The sequence below is a fragment of the Alligator sinensis genome, unplaced genomic scaffold, assembly GCF_000455745.1.
Source record: "Alligator sinensis unplaced genomic scaffold, ASM45574v1 scaffold499_1, whole genome shotgun sequence".
Lineage (NCBI taxonomy): Eukaryota > Metazoa > Chordata > Crocodylia > Alligatoridae > Alligator > Alligator sinensis.
Genome location: NW_005841864.1, coordinates 238,920 through 256,612, shown reverse-complemented (window position 1 = coordinate 256,612; position 17,693 = coordinate 238,920). Strand labels below are relative to the sequence as shown.

At 41.6% G+C, this 17,693-nt stretch overlaps 1 protein-coding gene across 1 annotated transcript in view; it reads left to right on the top strand.

Annotated features, from left to right (window-relative positions):
• Positions 1 to 17,693, top strand: part of KCNQ5 (potassium voltage-gated channel subfamily Q member 5) — a 202,803-nt gene that overhangs the window by 96,086 nt on the left and 89,024 nt on the right. The window contains exons 4-5 of the mRNA XM_025191141.1: positions 10,305 to 10,480; positions 12,268 to 12,393. Coding sequence (XP_025046926.1) covers positions 10,305 to 10,480; positions 12,268 to 12,393 — 302 coding nt within the window. The remainder of the gene's footprint in view (positions 1 to 10,304; positions 10,481 to 12,267; positions 12,394 to 17,693) is intronic.

Below are 17,693 nucleotides of genomic sequence, written 5' to 3'. Positions count from 1 at the left end.
TACGTTGATTAAGTGAAGAGCTCAGTTACCTGTCAACTTGTCATTGGGGTTAGTGGTGCTACTAACTTTGTAGCACCTAATGTGGACAAATTGGGCCAATAAAAGGCAATAAAGAAGATTAAGAGACTGGAGACACTGATGTACAAGGAAAGATTAGGAAAATTTAAACCAGGTTTTCCCCTGTCTTTAAGACACCTCCAACCCCAGGGACCTTAGTGAGGTAGTGCACAATCCAAAACTATGTGGTACTTTTCTTGACAAGGTACACACATACATTACATTTGGGTCTAAATGCCAATCTGCATAGACATTTATGGGGTTTAAATTAGGCCAAAAATGACAACCCTAATCTAAGTTCACTTGAGTAGGTGAACTAATTTAGATCAGGAATGAGTTAATCTGCTATACAACTCTAACCAGACTATTTTTAGTCCTCCTGACCCCCTCACCCCAAGATGGACATGCCAAACCATCCCCCTGTGAATTCTAATGCCCCAGCCCTCTGATCCTAACCACCCCTTCCCCCAAGTCAAGTCACTTACACTGGGTTTCTAAAACAGCTTCCAGCACTGGCAAACATCTGCACATGCTAATTTTAGTCTATGATCATGCAGTTTAAAGCAAACCACATGATAATAGACCAGGTGCAGTGAATGTTTGTACCTACATTCTGAAGAAACTTGAATTACCTTGTTGTTGATGATAAAAGAAGAAGATTGCTTGTCACCTTTCTGTAGGTCCACCTGTGATAAATCAAAGAGCTTCAAGCTTTACCTTTTGTGAAAAACATTTTTTGCAGTTGCTTAAGTAACATAGGAGTTCAACTCCCATTTTCAGAAGTGGCCATTGCACTTAGATTGCTCAGCAGTGTAGGCCCTGATCTACAAGGGACTCAGGTGTCACAACATGGGGCAGTCCAATGACTAAATTCTAGGTGCTGGGCGGTATCCATAGTTCTGAGCCATGTCATGGCTTCCTTTATGGTGCCTGGAGAGACTTAGGTTTCTTAGTATTGAATCCATAAAAAGTAACACTGGGAGTAGGGCACTATCTCAGCTAACCAGAGCCTTGCCACCCAGAGCCATGCTCTGGCTGCCAGCCAGGCTCCATGCAGCAGGATCACCACTGCTGCATTCCTGGAAGGCCCCCAGGCCTCCAGGTAAGGTTGCTGGAACCATCCCAGTGCTGGCCCCAGCCTCCCCTACCCCAACTGGGGTAACCTGCTATGCACCAGAGGGTGCATGACACAGGCATTCTTCAGGGACAACTAGCGGTGGCACAAGATGTACCTTCTCTCGAACATAAGCACCTTAGTGCTACTGAGAGGCACCTCCCTCCCCTCAGGATTCACAGCCCAGAATATTCCCCTGAAGATAGGTGTCTATGGCCTTTCCATCAATAAATTGGTATGGATCACTCTTCTTCACATCACAGGTTTTAGTAATACCTGAGTCTCCTCTGCAGGCATTAAAACCCACATTTCTCATCTCACCAAGCCATAGGTTGTTCTGGGGTGGAGACACTCCCCTCCTCTTGAAAACATTTCACTTTGTATAGAGCAGTATTTCTCAACCCGTGGGTCACAACCCAAAAGCAGGTCACAAAAATATATGAAAGGATCATAAACAAATTTTAAAAATGGATTCTCCTTTAAAGGAGAAAAATGTGGGAAACTGGATTTTTCCTTGAAGACTGGCAGAGTTCCAGTCTGCAAGGGGCTGCTTGGGGCCCCCCCGTACCCTGCACACACCCTTCCCTGCCCCACACACTGGGGGCAGCAGGTCAGGAGTGAGAGGAACTGGGTCAGGACTGGCCATCAATGTATACAAGTGGATCCTGGTACAAAAAAGGTTGAGAACCACTGTATAAAGTATGCTACACTGCACCATACCTTTTTGAGGAGGGACTCTCTGGAGTCCCCACCCATTCATGTACTGTTTTCCAAACCTGGATGTGAAGGGATGAGGATGCTGCAGAAAAGACCCTGCCTGAAGCCTCTCTCAAGCAAGAAGTCTCAACAGTAACCTCAGGGGCACCCCCAGAGCAATTTCTCTACCACATTTTCAGGTTTGGCATTTGCAAGTAGAAGTGGGTGTGTGGGGCACACTTGCAAGTGTCCCTCCCTGAAAGCAGCAGAGAAAGGTTGTAGGCAGGGTTGTGGAGCAGTGGCTCTGCACCTAACCACTTGCTACCTCCTCCCCCACCCCTGCTGATGACAGCGGCAGCTTCTTCGGGTCTGGGATCAGAGCAGGGGCGGGGCCCCACATGGGCTGATATGCCCCGGGCCCCGTACCCTGCTTGGGTCACCTCTGGTTGTAGGAATACTATTAGACTCATTGAGCCAGCAAGAAAACAGGAATGCATACATCACTCTAGGTTAGTAGTTAGGGTACTCACCTAGATAAGGAATCCTGAGTTCTTGACTCTTCCCCAAGTGTTGTTTGTGTATTGTATCTCATGACTCTTTTGATGTCATAAATAGTGGTCCTTGGGCAACTTGGTTGGAATTTAAACCTATATCATCTATGCATTGCCTCTAATACTAATTCGCAAATTATCTTGAGTCTTATGCTTTTTGGAAGTAGGGTAGGACTGAATTTCTGGGCCTCACTGTAGGCATCACACTAATGACCTTTCAAAGCTAGCAAGGATTTTTTTTGCTTTGATGTGTTGGCCTTGGTGGGGGGGTTTCAGTAACCTGGGTCCCTGTGTAATATATTTGTGTTGTAATGACTTCACATGTACAGGCCCTCATACAACAGAGAACCTGGTACCCTTATAAACTAGACATGGAATTAATATTAGGCAAGGGTTTCTCCTAAAGAAGGTGGTTGGAAGATCTCGGATGTTTAAATGTCTGATATGGAAAAGGGCCAATTCCAGTTCTCCATAACCTAAACCATGTATGTGGAAGATCCAACCCGTGAGCTGGATCCAACTTGCAAAGCCATGTTCTTTGTCCCTGGAGGGGCCAGGAATTCAGGAATATGTCAAGCAGGGGTGGAGTCTGCTGCCAAATTCTAGAATATCAAGTCCCATCGAGGACATGTCAGTGGCAAAGGGGAAGCAACAGAAGTGTTAATCCCCACAGCTTCCTGAGCCAACACAGAGGCTCTGAAACCCTCTATAGTTAATGCTGCCTCCACTTGCAGCCTGCAAGGCTTCTCTTGATACCCCTGCCCTAAACCTGTGTACAATAGGAGGAAGTGAGGGAAACTAGCTGAAAGGATCAGGGATATAAGAATGGCTTTGGGCAAATCTCATCTAGCTGATAGGATGTATAGAAGGAAAGGAGGCTTGCATTTTTGCCATTCTCATATTATTAACTTGATACATGAAGGAAGTTAAGTTGTGGACTAAATAAACCATTTACTTGGTGCCTTGTCCTTATTTCTACAGTGTCTAGAATAAACAGTCCTAGTCCTCTGGGGTAGGGCAACTATCTACTGCATCTTAGTGCATTTGTCAGGTGACAGTCTGCCTTCTGCAATTGCCTGTAAATCCTTAAAAATATAAATAAAACACTTCTTGCTACAGTCCATGCAGCAAGTATTTCTGTAGTCAGAAAAAAAATCTCTCTATATAAAAGCCTTAGTCTGTCTATCTGTCTGTCCGTAATGCTTTATTTGCACTCTGATTGGCTGATTGAAGCAACCAATCAGAGTGCTCCAAGAGCATTTGGACAGGAGGCAGCAGCACGGCAGAGCACTGCCATGATAGGGGGAACAGAGTTGGGGGAGCCCCATGGGGCCAGAGGCAGAGTGGCAGCAGCATGGGCCATTGGGTGGCAGCACTTGGTCCCTGCCTGCTCCCTCACCCTACCATCATTCTTGATGGGGAATTGGCTAGTAAATAATAAGCTTACCAGGATTCAAAGTATACTTCTAGTGTATCCAGACAAAAATATGAAGTTAATACAGCACAACTCAGATAAGCTATTTGAGTTCAAAATGTCATTTTTATTTGAAAGCAAAAATGTTTCAACACATTAGGGCTGAACAAAGACAATAGGGATAGCTATCACTCAAATCTTTCATACAGTTAAAGCTCTGAAAAGAGAACACAGGCCTGTTTAAGCAAGCACAAGTCAGATATGAGGCAGCCTTCAACTATGGCATTCATTAACACTGATGTTCCGCCTACAGTTTTTTGAAGAAGCATATGAGCAGCATATCAGTGTGTGTGTGTGGGATATGCTAGGGATATGTTTGTGTTCATCTCTTCTCTTCTAGTCAGGTTCATAAACTGTGCCAAATAACCTGGTATATTTGGATCCTTAATAATATCTCAGCCTCCAAGGAGCTGAGAATGTAGCATTATATTAAAAAGTCTTGCTTAGTAAACCAGTCCATTAGAATGATCTACAATACCTCATTTTTTGTTATTATTGTACAGCTCTTAGGATATAACAACTCATTACTATATAAGTTGCCATTTGAGGAACTCAGATGCCTGGCCTGGTTTGTGAATTCACAAACCTGAGTTAAGCACCTACATTTTATATACAGGAAATGGGAACAGTTTGGTGCCTGAGACTGGGAATTTCAACAGCCAGCAGGGGGAGGCCTCAACCAGCCCACCAGAAATAGTAAACAGAGAGGGATATATATGAAGTTTTGCCCCTTTCCCCCATCTTCAACTATCTTCAGCCCTGAGTTGAGTGTCTGTATAGGATACTGTGTCAGTCCTTTGGGTTTAGATGACTGGCTTATTCATTTTTTAATATATGGCCCATAGCAAGGGCAGTCCCTTTAGGGGGAATCAGTCCTGGGTTCCAGTCCCCCTGTCAATGTTGTTTATGCATTTTTTATTGTAGAGCAATTGGTTAAATGATGCCTGGATCATAAACCAGAATCAGGCTCATATAAATTTTGGATCTCTTTCTATATACACTGGGACTGCTTCACAGGTGAGGTAAAAGGTCACCCTCATTCCAGCCCTGCCTGTAGCCTGGCGATTAGGTCACTTATCTGGGAGTGGGAACCCTGGGTTTGAACCCGCTTGAGCTGAGGACAGCATTGCACTCAGATCTCTCACTTCCTTAGCAAGTACTCTAACTACTAACACAGTCTGTAACAAGTGCAAACCACCAACAACATAATAAAAAGATTGAGTCAATTATCCATACCCAAAGGAATGACTTATGCATCTAAGGGCAGGACACAGTAATCTAACTGAGAACTGCAGACAGGCACCTGACATGCCCCTCTCTTTGGCATTTCCTATTCGGTAGCACGCTGGCCCTTAAGAATTTCCATTCTCCCTATTTTCTGAATTGGCGTTTTAGGCACTTAATTTGGGTTTCTAGATTCCACTTTTGGAGCCTAGCAATTAGAAGTTAGGTGTAATGATGCAGAACATAGCCATGTCTAAATTCCTTTAAGGACCTTGCTTTTTAGGTTAGGTGGTCCAGCAGTGTTTCCATTATAACTCCCTGTTTCTTTGAGTTGCTTCTGTTCAAAATAAGATAAAGGCAGCCTCAGATATCCTTACATCTATTGAGTTAAATTCAAACTAGCATTTCATATGAACAGTGTACTAAGTTTGCAAATGATTAACATAGCTAGACTTCCACCACTACACCTTTTTCATTGGGAGCTAACAGCAAAGGAGCTAAAGTGAATTATACATGCCTATTCCAGGGTGACCTATTGTATTTTTCAGGCTCCACAGTGATTGTCTTTTAACAGGGCCACCCTGCTGTTTCTACTGCCTAAGGCACAAGCAGAAAGATATTCACTTCAGCTCCATTTTCCTTAGGATGTACAAGAGTTTCTGCATCCAAAATAGAAAAATCCATCCTTTGAAATTAAATCTGAAATGATACATTCAAAACTTAATTCCATGTAGGGCTTCTTAGAAGATGTATAATCTCACTTGGAGCTCACAAGGGAACACAATACCTTCAGTGTTCCCTAAAGTAAATGGGAACTCTCTGAAGAGCTGAATGAAAATACCACCAGTGTTGTGGGGCATCTTGAACTTTTGAAAAATCAAATCTGAGCAATGAAGGTTTTTGAAAAAAACTCCAGAAAGTAGATGAATTGCTGAAGGTTCTAATTAATTAGTTAACTATAGGTTACTATAGGGAGTGACACTGCTTAATAGCAATGTGGGGAGCAATATAATTATCATGCCTTTTCAATGTTTTGGAGCAAAATGTAGAGTGAAATCTTAGCTTGATGTTGATAGGAATTTTGCCACTGACTTCAGTACATGTGAGGTTTTGGCCATAATCTAGTATCTGTATATTTTCTGATGATTTCCCCAATGAAAATAGGAGGAAAAATTGAAATAACTTTGTTAAACTTTTAAAGTTGAAGAATACCATTGGAGACCAGCTAAACTCTGGGAGGAATAAAAAGATTCAGTAGAGAAAATATATTCCTTAATGCTTTCACTGACATAGGGATAAATTATATAAAGCTGCAGTTAAAAAAAAAAAGAAAATATTTTTTTAAGTTTTCTGTTAAGGGCATCTACATAACAAAGCTGTAGTAGTTTAAGCTTAAGGTTTGTCTGCACTGCCAAAAAGGAAGGATGTGAATTCAAAGCATATTAGCTACACTTTCTAGTTACACTGCTAATGTGTCAACACAGGGAGTCAGTGTAGAATAGCTCATATACTGTAAATTCACACCCGGCCATAAAACCATGCAAGCTAAGTACAGACAATCCAAGGCTTTTTGTACAGACAAAAAGCCTAGGACTGAATCAATTCAATCTTCTCAGGTTAGTATAAGCTGCATAGATTGAACTGATAAGCAAGTGAACAGACATTCACTTTTGATTCCAGAAATGCAGACACAGACACATGCCTCCCTGCTCACCTGGAGATGATAGCTTGGGTCAAGTCACACCCACCCTGAAAGGTGGCAGTTTGCACGGGAGGTGCAAAGCATCCTGGGATGCTGGGGGACTGTCAGTTCACTTGAATCTGGAAGGGACCTGGGACAGAAGTTCAATAAACCAATTTAAGCTAAATCAGTTAAATGTGATACTACATCCATTCAGGTTTATCTTAAACTGGTTTCAGTCATTTTGAAAGCAGTTTATGTGCACTGAACTTCTGGGCTAGGGACAGGCATTCAAAAAGCCTGAGCCTGAATTGATTCAATTTTTGCAGGTTAATCTAACCTTGCTAGGCTAAATTAGTTTGTAACCCAGACAGACATCCCAGAAATGCAGGGACATGCCTGCAGTGGCTTAGGCTAGAAGCTAGGGGGCACTAGAGCAGCCCTCCCTTTGCTTCCACAGAGCAGAGCTGAGGCAGGGGGGAGCCAGGCCTCGGCAGGACACACTGATTATTGCTCCACGCCAATCAATCCAGCAGGGAATGTTTATCATGCCTAACTCAGTGTTTATCAACCCATGTAGAAAACAAAGCCTCTCTCCACTAACTAATGGAGCTCTTCTTAAACAGCTCTTCCAAAGAAAGACATTAAGCTACCTGTTGATTAGCTCCAAAAAGCCTGTCTGCCTCTGTCCTCTCCCACAGCACAGACCGTAGCCAGCATGTGGTCTGCTAGCTAATGCTGAGGTGTCTGTGTAAGGCAGAGGGGAGGGAGGAATAATCCCTGCTTAGCAGGGGGAAGCCAGGCAACACTCTGTACCTGCAAGTCTCTGCCAGAGCTCTAGTCAGGGAGCAGAGGGGAGGGGCCAGCCCTGCTGTGGAGCAGAGAGCCCCACTGTGGCATCTCTAATGGACGCTGTGAGTACCATACCGCCTCTTGGTCAGGGTCCCTCAACTCTTCTGCCACAACTTGTTGTTACCTGAAGAAAGGAGGGGTTCAGTGGTGTTCTTCTTCCCGAGCGACCCGACGATGGGGGTACTCACAGCAGTGCCGCAGTGTTCCTTGGGGCTCCACCTCCCCTACACCCCATCCACTCTCCAACTGCTCTGGTGTTCTGCTCGTGGTTCCGCCATTCCCAGCAAGCCCCCTTTTAGGTAGTCCCAGCAAGTCCTCTGAGTGCATCTGTGAGGGGTGCAGCAAGCTCCACAAAGTATGGTATAAACCTGCAATAGTAGTTGATGAGCCCCAAGAAGGACCAGTGTTGACAACAGTTGCGCAGCTCTTGGAAATGGAGTATTGCCTCCACTTTGTCCACAAGGGGTTGGATATCTCCCTGGCCTACACAAAACCCCAGATACTTGGTCTCTGTAACCGCCAGTTTACCTTTTTTTGGATTGGCAGTCATCCCAGCCGCTTTGAGCTCTCCCGGGATGGCCCTCAGGGCATCAAGGTGTTGTGGTCAATCCGGGGTGAAGATGATTATGTCATCAATGTATGCAGCCGCGTATGCTGTGTGTGGTGCCAGCAGGGAACCCATAACCTCGGGAAGGTGACTGCAGCTCCATTCAGCCCGAAGGGCATTCATACAAACTCAAATAGGCCCCAGGGTGTTCCGAAAGCTGTCTTGGCACAGTCAGCTGATCTCATCGGGATTTGTCAGTACCCTTTGGCTAAGTTGATAGTAGATATATACCTCGCTTCCCCAATTTTCTCCCTGGGGAAAACCACCTCTGAATGCCTGCCTTTCCCATTTAAGTGACTCATGGGAAAAGGAAGCCCTTCCATCACCCATTTCTCTACCCCTTAGGAGCCTAAGGAGTTGTCAGCTGTGGAAAGAGGGAAGAGAAAGTGCTCAACATCTCATGATTGCCCTGCCCCCTTCTATCTACTTTTGAATCAGTCATGGTCTAGTTTGTCTTCTGCCCATCTCTTCCCTTTCACCTCACCATCATAGAACTACACAGCCAGGGCAGGAGAAAGAGAAGGAAGAGGATAGATATAGAACTGGAGCACTCTTCCCATAGGCCTGGGAAACATGACCATACTGCAGCTGTCACTGTCATCTTGGAAGAAAGAAGAGTAGACAAAACAAAGGCGTGCTACAAGGGGGTAGGAGGGAGAGAGTGAAATGAATAGCTGTGCGGAAGAGTGGATAGCTACAGGGTTGGGCATTCTTTATCTACCCTCACCCATATACTTCATCGAGCTTTGGACAAGTTTCATAGGACTAGATGCAAAAAAAAAAAAAGACTTCGGCATTGTGGTCCTATGCATTTCCTTGCCTAACTTTTAAGTGCCTGCCTCCTGAACTGGAACCCGCAGTCCTGAACTAGGCCCTGAACTCCTTATACATTTTAGGGTATGTCAGTAAAACTTTTGTGGTGCTTCCAAGAGCTTGCTGTCTCATGACTGGAACAGGGTGTTCTTGTCACAAGTCCTGGAATGCTCCAAAAATGTATATACAGATGAGGCTCAGAGCACCCTGGTCCAGCTTTACCTCCTGGAGGCTGGGAACACACTAATCATATGCTACAGGCTGAGAGAGGGGGTGACAGAGGGATTCTGGGTGAACTGTTTGGGACCCCATTTGGTGATATTTGCCAGATATTTAAGGCTGGTGAAGATACAGGACTCAATGGAAATGAGAAAGAAAGGCGTAGTTCAGCTGTGGGAATGAAGAAGTCAAAATGTATGTAGTGTAGTGGCTCACCATGACTTGAAAAAGAGTCAGCACTGAGGTGAACTGTACTTAATAAACACTATTTTATATCTTCTTCAGATGGCCTGTAGTAATCTATCCTTATGCTAAGTTCCTATCAGCATTTTTGTCCAATATGGGCCATGTATTTTATGGCCATGCTTAGTGTTGGCTGCATTTAATCAAAACTTCAGTTTCTATTACTGAGCATATGCTGCTTTTGGCAGTAGTTTACTGATAGACAGTGTATTTGATAAGGTTTTCTGAAATGCACATATAAGACACGGGACTTTTTCCCCATCATGATTAGAAGGAAAAACCTCATCTTGCATTTAAGTAAATATGATAAGTTGTATTTGTAAGACTAAATGGTTCTGTTGGACTGGTAGTACTGAGAGGGTTCTGTTTTCTCTTACTATTTTTGTCTAACTTTTCAAGATAATGTGGCTATGAGGGAATGGTTCTATAGGGAAATGTTTTAGATCATCTGTTGATGTATATAATGTTATGCATAAAACTTGAAAGAACCCTCACAAGGCAACTGGTTCCTTCAATACTGTCCCTTTTATTGCAGTTTTTAATATTACTAATTTATCTAGCAGCTTTCATCCTGAAGGGTCTCTAAATACTTTTTTAGGGTCTATACACTACTCTTGATCTCACAGTCCCAACTCAAACAGTGACTTGCATAGGAGGAAGAACATCAGGAAAATTCCTCTTTTTGTCAACAACTCCCTTTACTCAACTCATGTACATATATGTGAATGATTGGGGTATGTTCATTAATATCTTCTGTAATGTATTTCTTTCAGACATCATTGTTCTCATCGCTTCAATAGCAGTTGTTTCTGCAAAAACTCAGGGTAACATTTTTGCAACATCAGCACTGAGAAGTCTTCGTTTCCTACAGATCCTCCGTATGGTGCGCATGGACCGAAGAGGAGGGACTTGGAAATTGTTAGGTTCAGTAGTGTATGCACATAGCAAGGTAAGTACCCCTGCAGTCCAATTCATTTATCTTTCACCTGAGGTAAAAGGGGATCAGACTTTATCGTACATCAACTCTCCCATAGTAACTGCTGATATGCATACTCTTACCCCACTCTAGTGAAAACCAAACTTCAGTAACTTTGCTTTCAGTGAAAAAGGGGAAGTTGCTATGGTTAAGCTTCCATTTACTACAGGGTAAAGTCCCATCCCTTCTCCTCCTCCCTCCACCCCCCTCCCCCAGTAAATTATTTTTATGTCAATACCCTAGTCATGGGAATTAACTAGTTAATTAACTAGTTAAAAAGTTAAAGAAATGGCTAACTTTTAACTTTAATTAGTTTTTAAAAAGCTTAACTTTAACTTGTCTTAAAGTATAAATTAAAAGTTAAATAAAATGAAATCCAGCTTTCCCAGAGATTTTCCTGACACATCCACTCTCTAGGACTTGCATAGAATGATATTTCTTTATTGAAACGCTAGGATTTCTTGTTTGAGGGTCAGAGAGTAGTGTGCCTTCCTATGAGATATGGTCTCTTAAGAACTACAAGTCCCAGAGTTCTTTAGTTCATGCTGGCATTTTCTGTGCATTTACAGAAGTCAACAGGGTAGCCAGTTGGCTGCAGGAAAGGGAACAAGCATTCCTTTATCTCCCTATGTAGAATGATTGTTCAGTAGTGGGGGCTTAGTCTTGCAAGACGGAAGAGGAAAATTGTCAGATGTAAATTTTGAAATGCAGCTTTACTGAAGTTCAATAAGCATGTTTAAACAGTTTCTGCTGTGCAGCTGAACATTCTTTTTCTCATTTAAACTGATTTTCTCATTTCAGTCTAATTTTTTATTTTCATACATTTTCATTATTTCTAATTCAGATGTATTTCATACCCTTTTGTTACCTTTTGAGCAATAAAAATTGTAACAACAGAGGTTTTTTTGTGGAAACAGCTTACATTTGTCACCTGGCTATGAATATCTCCTTTCTGTTATTCTGGTATACCTATATGATGCATTAACTTTTACAAAGTACTTCACATGGAGAGGGTGAGAAGGATCTAACATTACATAGGTATTGGTAAATTGTTATTCTGAAAACCCTATGACAAGTATAACACTGTTTTCAGCTAAAGCAGGGTGAGTTCTGAGTAAATTAGTGTGCTTCTGTGGGCTTATGGAAAAGAAACCCACTCATTGCATTTGAAAATGAAAAATGATGCTAAGAGGTAATTCACTGTGTTTCACACATTTCTCATGAATCAACTTAACTTTTAACTGGTTACTCTCTTTTTAACTTACCTTTAAACTAGTTGCAAGTGGAAATACTTAATTTTTAACTTAAGTTCATTTTAAAGGTTGCTAACTTTTAACTTTAACTAGTTACATTTTTCATAAACTTTTTCCACGACTGTTGATTGATTACTTCAGTGGATCCAACTTGAGCCTAAGGGAAAAAATATTATCATATTCTAATAAATACCTGAAACTTCCTACAGTAATGTTGGCTGTCTTGTCTATTATTAAGATGCATTTTTTTCAGGTTCAGTTGTACTTTTTAAAAATAAGATAAAACATTGGGCTGTTTTATTACCAGTCTTATGCTGCTGTAATTCCACTGAAATCAGTGGAGTTACACAACTCTTTAAGTGAAGTGGTTAATCAGTGGTTGTTCAGAGGCTATTTATGACAAAAAGGACACAATTGATTTTTAAATGCTAATGATAGTACATAGATTGTTAAATGTATCTGTTTAATCTTTTTAGTAGATATTGATCCTTACTTTCTTTTATCTAGGAACTAATCACAGCCTGGTACATAGGATTTTTAGTACTCATCTTCTCATCTTTTCTTGTTTACCTGGTGGAAAAAGATGCAAATAACCAGTTTTCTACTTATGCAGATGCTCTCTGGTGGGGCACAGTAAGTATACAAGCTAATATATTAGATTGCATTTAAATGATGTTATATTACCATCATTCTGATTCTCCAGCACTCTCTACCTTGAGTAGTTGAAAAATGTATGTAAATTCTATCATTGTAAAATAGTAGCATTTTACATCCATTGTGTGCTGTTGTAAAACCCCTGATTTAATAAAGCATTTAAGGACATGTTAACACAAAATTCCCTTGCCTCTGCTTTGGTGAAGTCTGTGGATCTTAAGGACATGCCTAACTGCTTTTCTGAATGTTGTAGGCTTATCATATACTCAAATGTTTGGCTGGATAAGGGCATGATTAACCTCACAGGTTATATGGTGATAGAGAATCAGAAGTAGATATTGCTTGAAGTTTATTCCTACTTCTTCCTTTTGATCTTAAATCTGGTGAAATCCCACCAGATTAGCTTTGCTTACATGATTTCTAGTTTTTCTGTTTCCACTGGGATGAGAAATACCAGAAGGCAGTGAGGTACTCCTTGGCCCATGGCTAAGTATTCCTCAGGCAGCTCAGGGAGGCTTCCCTCACACTAACAAGGCAGCTACTTATTCACCTGATCTAAGAGAATTCCCAGGTGATGTAAAGCAGCACTTTTATTCCTGTTGATGCAGTGAACACCTTGTGGTCCAGAAATACACAGCCAGTACCTTTGAGATCATCAGTGCTAACATAACTTAGAGTGCCTTTGGGCTGCAAAAGGTAAGTCTGGAAACTAAACTAGCCTCTGACCTCAGATCCTATGCTGGTAGGATCTCACCTAAACCTCTAGGTTTGGTTCTGTCTGTCTTCTGCTTCCACTCTTGATCCTAGTCAAAGTAGTCATGCTAAGTAAAGCAAAGGAAATCAAAACAAATGTCCAACTTCTTTTGTACCTTAAAGATTGGTCTTTTTAAGTTTTGCTTGTGTTTTGAGCAAAGGAGTAGGTTGCTTTCTGTTACGGGCTGTCAGACTTTTTAGTGGCCATGTTCCTCGGACTGCCTGCTACACAGGCTGCACACCATGTGCCACACCATGTTGCATGGGCATCTCCCACCACACTGTGCTGTATGGCCTCCCCATTGCACCCCTGCTGCATTGCAGGGGTCTCCCTTTGGGTGCCTTCGCACTGTACCATGCCAGCCTTGTGGGCCTTGCAGTCCCAGTGTGGCCCAAAGAGTGGGCAAGAGAACCTGGAGGAGTGAAGGGGAGCCCAGAGACTCCAGCATGAGCAGTAGGGGACATGGCACCTAGAAAGGGAGCCCAGGGGGCCACAGTTTTCTCTCTGGGGCTGCCTGCAGCTTGTGAGCCAACAGTTGGACAGCTCTGTCCTATTATACAAATCTGTTCACCTATCCTAAGATTGTACATTCTACATATGCTAGCCATTCCTCCTTAGAGTTGTGTTTTATAGCGATCAGTGTGTAGAAATGCAAGCTTAGGATATGCAGAACCCAAAGTATATATCAGTTGCATAGGGTTGGTTACAAAAGATATGGAACTGTTTTGCCTAAAGAGATTTGTTGTGAGATGTTCACACCAAGAAAAAATAAAATATTTTAAGGTTTGATCTTGTAATCCTGATCAGGAGAAACTCCCATTGAATAAAAGCTGTAAACTATTGGGTGTTAAGAGATGTGCAGCTCCCCGCTGTAACTCATGGCACTTCACGTTCACTGTTTGGTCGAAGGGATGAGGGGGATCAAGTTTGAGTGGCCTCCAATCCCCACCTCCTCCCCTCCAGCACAGACTGGGTAAACCCCAGACCAGAGCTCCCTCCCCTCTCCCTCCCACCTCCCATCCTGCAGACAGCACTTGGGAGTGGGACTGGGCTGCATCAGACCACCCCCGATTGGTACAGGGACAAACAGAAGTTAATGAAGGTGCTCCACGTTGGATGCCTTCATCTGAACCCTCATTAAAAGAGGATTAATTTGTCACATGATCAGACACTTTTAAAGTGCTCTGTAGCCATGCAGTTCTGTCAAAGCACAACTGTAGAGAGCTTTCAAGGGGCTGATCATGCGACAAATATCATTTCTGTAATACCCATTATGTCAAAGTCTGAGACATCAGCAAAAGTTTCTCTAGTTTAATGTAACTGAAAGCAGAATTTGGCTCATTCACTGAGAGTTTGACAACTTTAGGATTTTTTGATTGGTTTCATAGTTAATACTACAGTGTGGCTCTAGCAAAATCAAGCCTCACTTCTGATGTCAGACCCAAGTAGGTCTATCTGAACAGATCTAACTGCATGTTTTTGTAATTTTCTTGATTGCTTCCCACTGAACAGTATTTTACATGGAAAAACATTGTCCAAAATGGTGGCTTAAAATACTTTGTATACTGTGAAAATGAAAATGGATGACTCATACACTGGATAGGTTCTGCAAACTGAGAAAACAGGAATCTTTTCTTGGCATCAACAGAAAAACAAATTATAATAAAAAACCCTCTGAAAACAGCCTATTATCATATATTTTTTCTTCTTTTTTTCTTTGCTGCTTGGGTGACACGAACACATTTAAATTCTTAACACATTCAGGTGCATATACTTACAAAAATTAATATATCCCCCAAACATCTTTCTTGTTTCCCTTTTAATGATAATAATTGCTGTATTATATGTAAAACAGTATGTGGGAAATGCTTAATGAGTTCATTAGTCATGCTTATTGCTATTGCCAGAGTAACCCACATACAGATTTTGAAAAGGTCAGATTATATGGCATTCTGAGGGGAATCGGCTCTTAGCCTCACTGGTTTATTTATTTGCAGCAGTTATTCTGACTTAAATTACATTGTACAGAATGGTTTTTGATGGTACTGTAAAAAATAAAATGGGGGTGAAATCAGTAATCAATCCTCTAGATCTCAAGCTTCTGGAAAAAAATTGTAATGCCTTTTCATCATACCAAGCAATTAATTACATACCATGTAATTAATTGGCACTAATGCATTCATTAAATCAAACTCTCTAAGGGCCCTGTCCTGCCATTATTCCACGTGATGCTCTTTTTGAAGGCAGTGGGAGTTTTGCATTGAAATCAAAGGCAGGATATGACAAAATAGCTCAAAATACAAATAATATAGCTAGATTTCTAGTCTGTGACTCCAACATAATGTTAATGTGGGTATTCTTATGGCTAGAATCTCTGTCTTATAATCAGTGTTATGTGTTTATTATGTGCAGGATTCAATGAGTCAGGGTCCTTTGAGAGAATGGTAAATTAATTTACTAAAAAAACCAATTAATTTAAAATACTATGTATAATATGGGAACAGAGATGAAGGGCCATACCTTAACTTAAATAGTTAATAACCAAATAATTTCCAAACATGCTATGCACTATTTAGGGGTGTGTTTATGGCAATAAAATTGTACAGTAATTAGTTTTACCTGAGCACATAATTTAGCACGATGCATAAAAGGCTCCTTTCCAGGGTTTCTTCCAGCTCCTTTTCCAATAGTACACAGTAATTAAATAGAATAAAGAATGTCATAGGCATCCAGTAGCATCCATGCTAATGCCATGCAATCTCATAATGAACTATGTTTTTGTACTTTGGTGTAGTAACTCCATTATTACACTTTGGCATAATATTGCCTTAAAAGCATATTGGGGCTAAGCACATTTAGTATTACATTGAATACTAAATTAATCAGTATTGATAATATATTACCCATTCAACACCATCAGAAACTTCAGCAAGTTTATTTTTTTAATTGTCACAGAATGTAGAGACTGAAAAACATTTATGAGGAAACAAATCAATTTATTTGATTAATAAAACACAGGATTGGAAGGTACCTCCTGGGTGAGCTAGTCCTGTCCCCTGCAATTGCAGGCAACTAGGGCATATCAACTTGTTCATAAACTTATCAAGCTGTCTCTCCCTGTATAAAGTTTGTATGTATCTGATCATAACTATCTAGTTTATTAAAAACCAAATATAGCAATGGGTTATAATGGAAAGGAAAATCCTACCTTTGGAACTTTAAATTATAGTGTCATTTTAGGGCGATCAATAAATGTGTGCTGGGCTGTTTAGTCATGGTGACAATCTAACCTGAACAGTTGTCACTATTTTGTTAGGAGGGTGTTGTTTTTATTCTACAGCCTGACCTTGAAGGTCAACTGAAAAATGTTTTCCACTCACTGACTATTGAAATATAAGAGAAAAATCATGTCCTGTTATCTAGTACTGTTAGGAGATATGGTTTAGAGTTAACAATTTCATGTATGGTGTAACAAGCATCCTACTGAAGCAGGGAAGGAGCACTCAAGGTGGTAGGGAGACACTGACACTCTTAATCATATGGTAATATTGTCACATTCTCAAGATGTGATGGGGTGGACGGAGTTACTTAAACATGACTTTACTGTTTTCTATAGTGACTGCTGTTCTTTGTGGATGATTTTCAGATGTCAAGTCCCAAATGGTTCAGAAATTGTCTCTGAATTCTTGACAAGATTGTTATGTTATAACGTCCCTAATATGCAAATGACAGTCAGCTCTCTATTTCTTTCATATCAATCCCAGATGGAGACATCTTATTCTCCAGTGTCTGGCAGAGACAGAAAACTGAATGAAAGCCAGTTGTCTTAGGCTCGGTCCTGATAAAACAGGTTGTTGCTGATTGGCAGGGAGAAGAATTTTGAAAAACTAGGAAATTCAATAAACATACATACATAGGAAGGTATTTGTCCGCCTTATTCAAAATAGTTCATATTCTTGGGGTTTTATTAGCCTCACAATAACTCTTGAGAACAGAAACTAGAAATACGGGGCTTTTTCAAATGTTGTCAGGCCCAAATGCCTATGGACTTCACCATAGGCTAATTCTAGAGCAGGATGACATGAGATCCTCTTAAGCAGGCTCATCCAACATGTGGCCCGTGGGCCACCATTCGGCCCTCCAAGCTGTTTTCTGGGGCCCGAGGTGCTGCGACAGGAAACGAAAGTAAACACTGTACTTTCGTTTCAGGGGGGTGATGTGATACTGCTTCCTGTGAGGTCTTTGAATATGGCTCACCAGCCCACTGGGTGATAAAAAGTTTATGATCCAGCCCCACATTCAAAAAGGTTGGACACCCCTGCTCCTAAGGGTGCCAGACAGTATTAGCACTGTTAGATGTGTGTGAATGGGCCTGAACTTTGAACCAACCCCCCACACTGGAATATCCCTTGACCTTAATCAACCTCTCTCATTGGCCCACCATGCCTTGATGGTTTGATTCTTTTTGGGGAGGTTGGATGACTCTTCGGCAAAGGTACATCTGGAAGGACCACAGTTCTTCTGC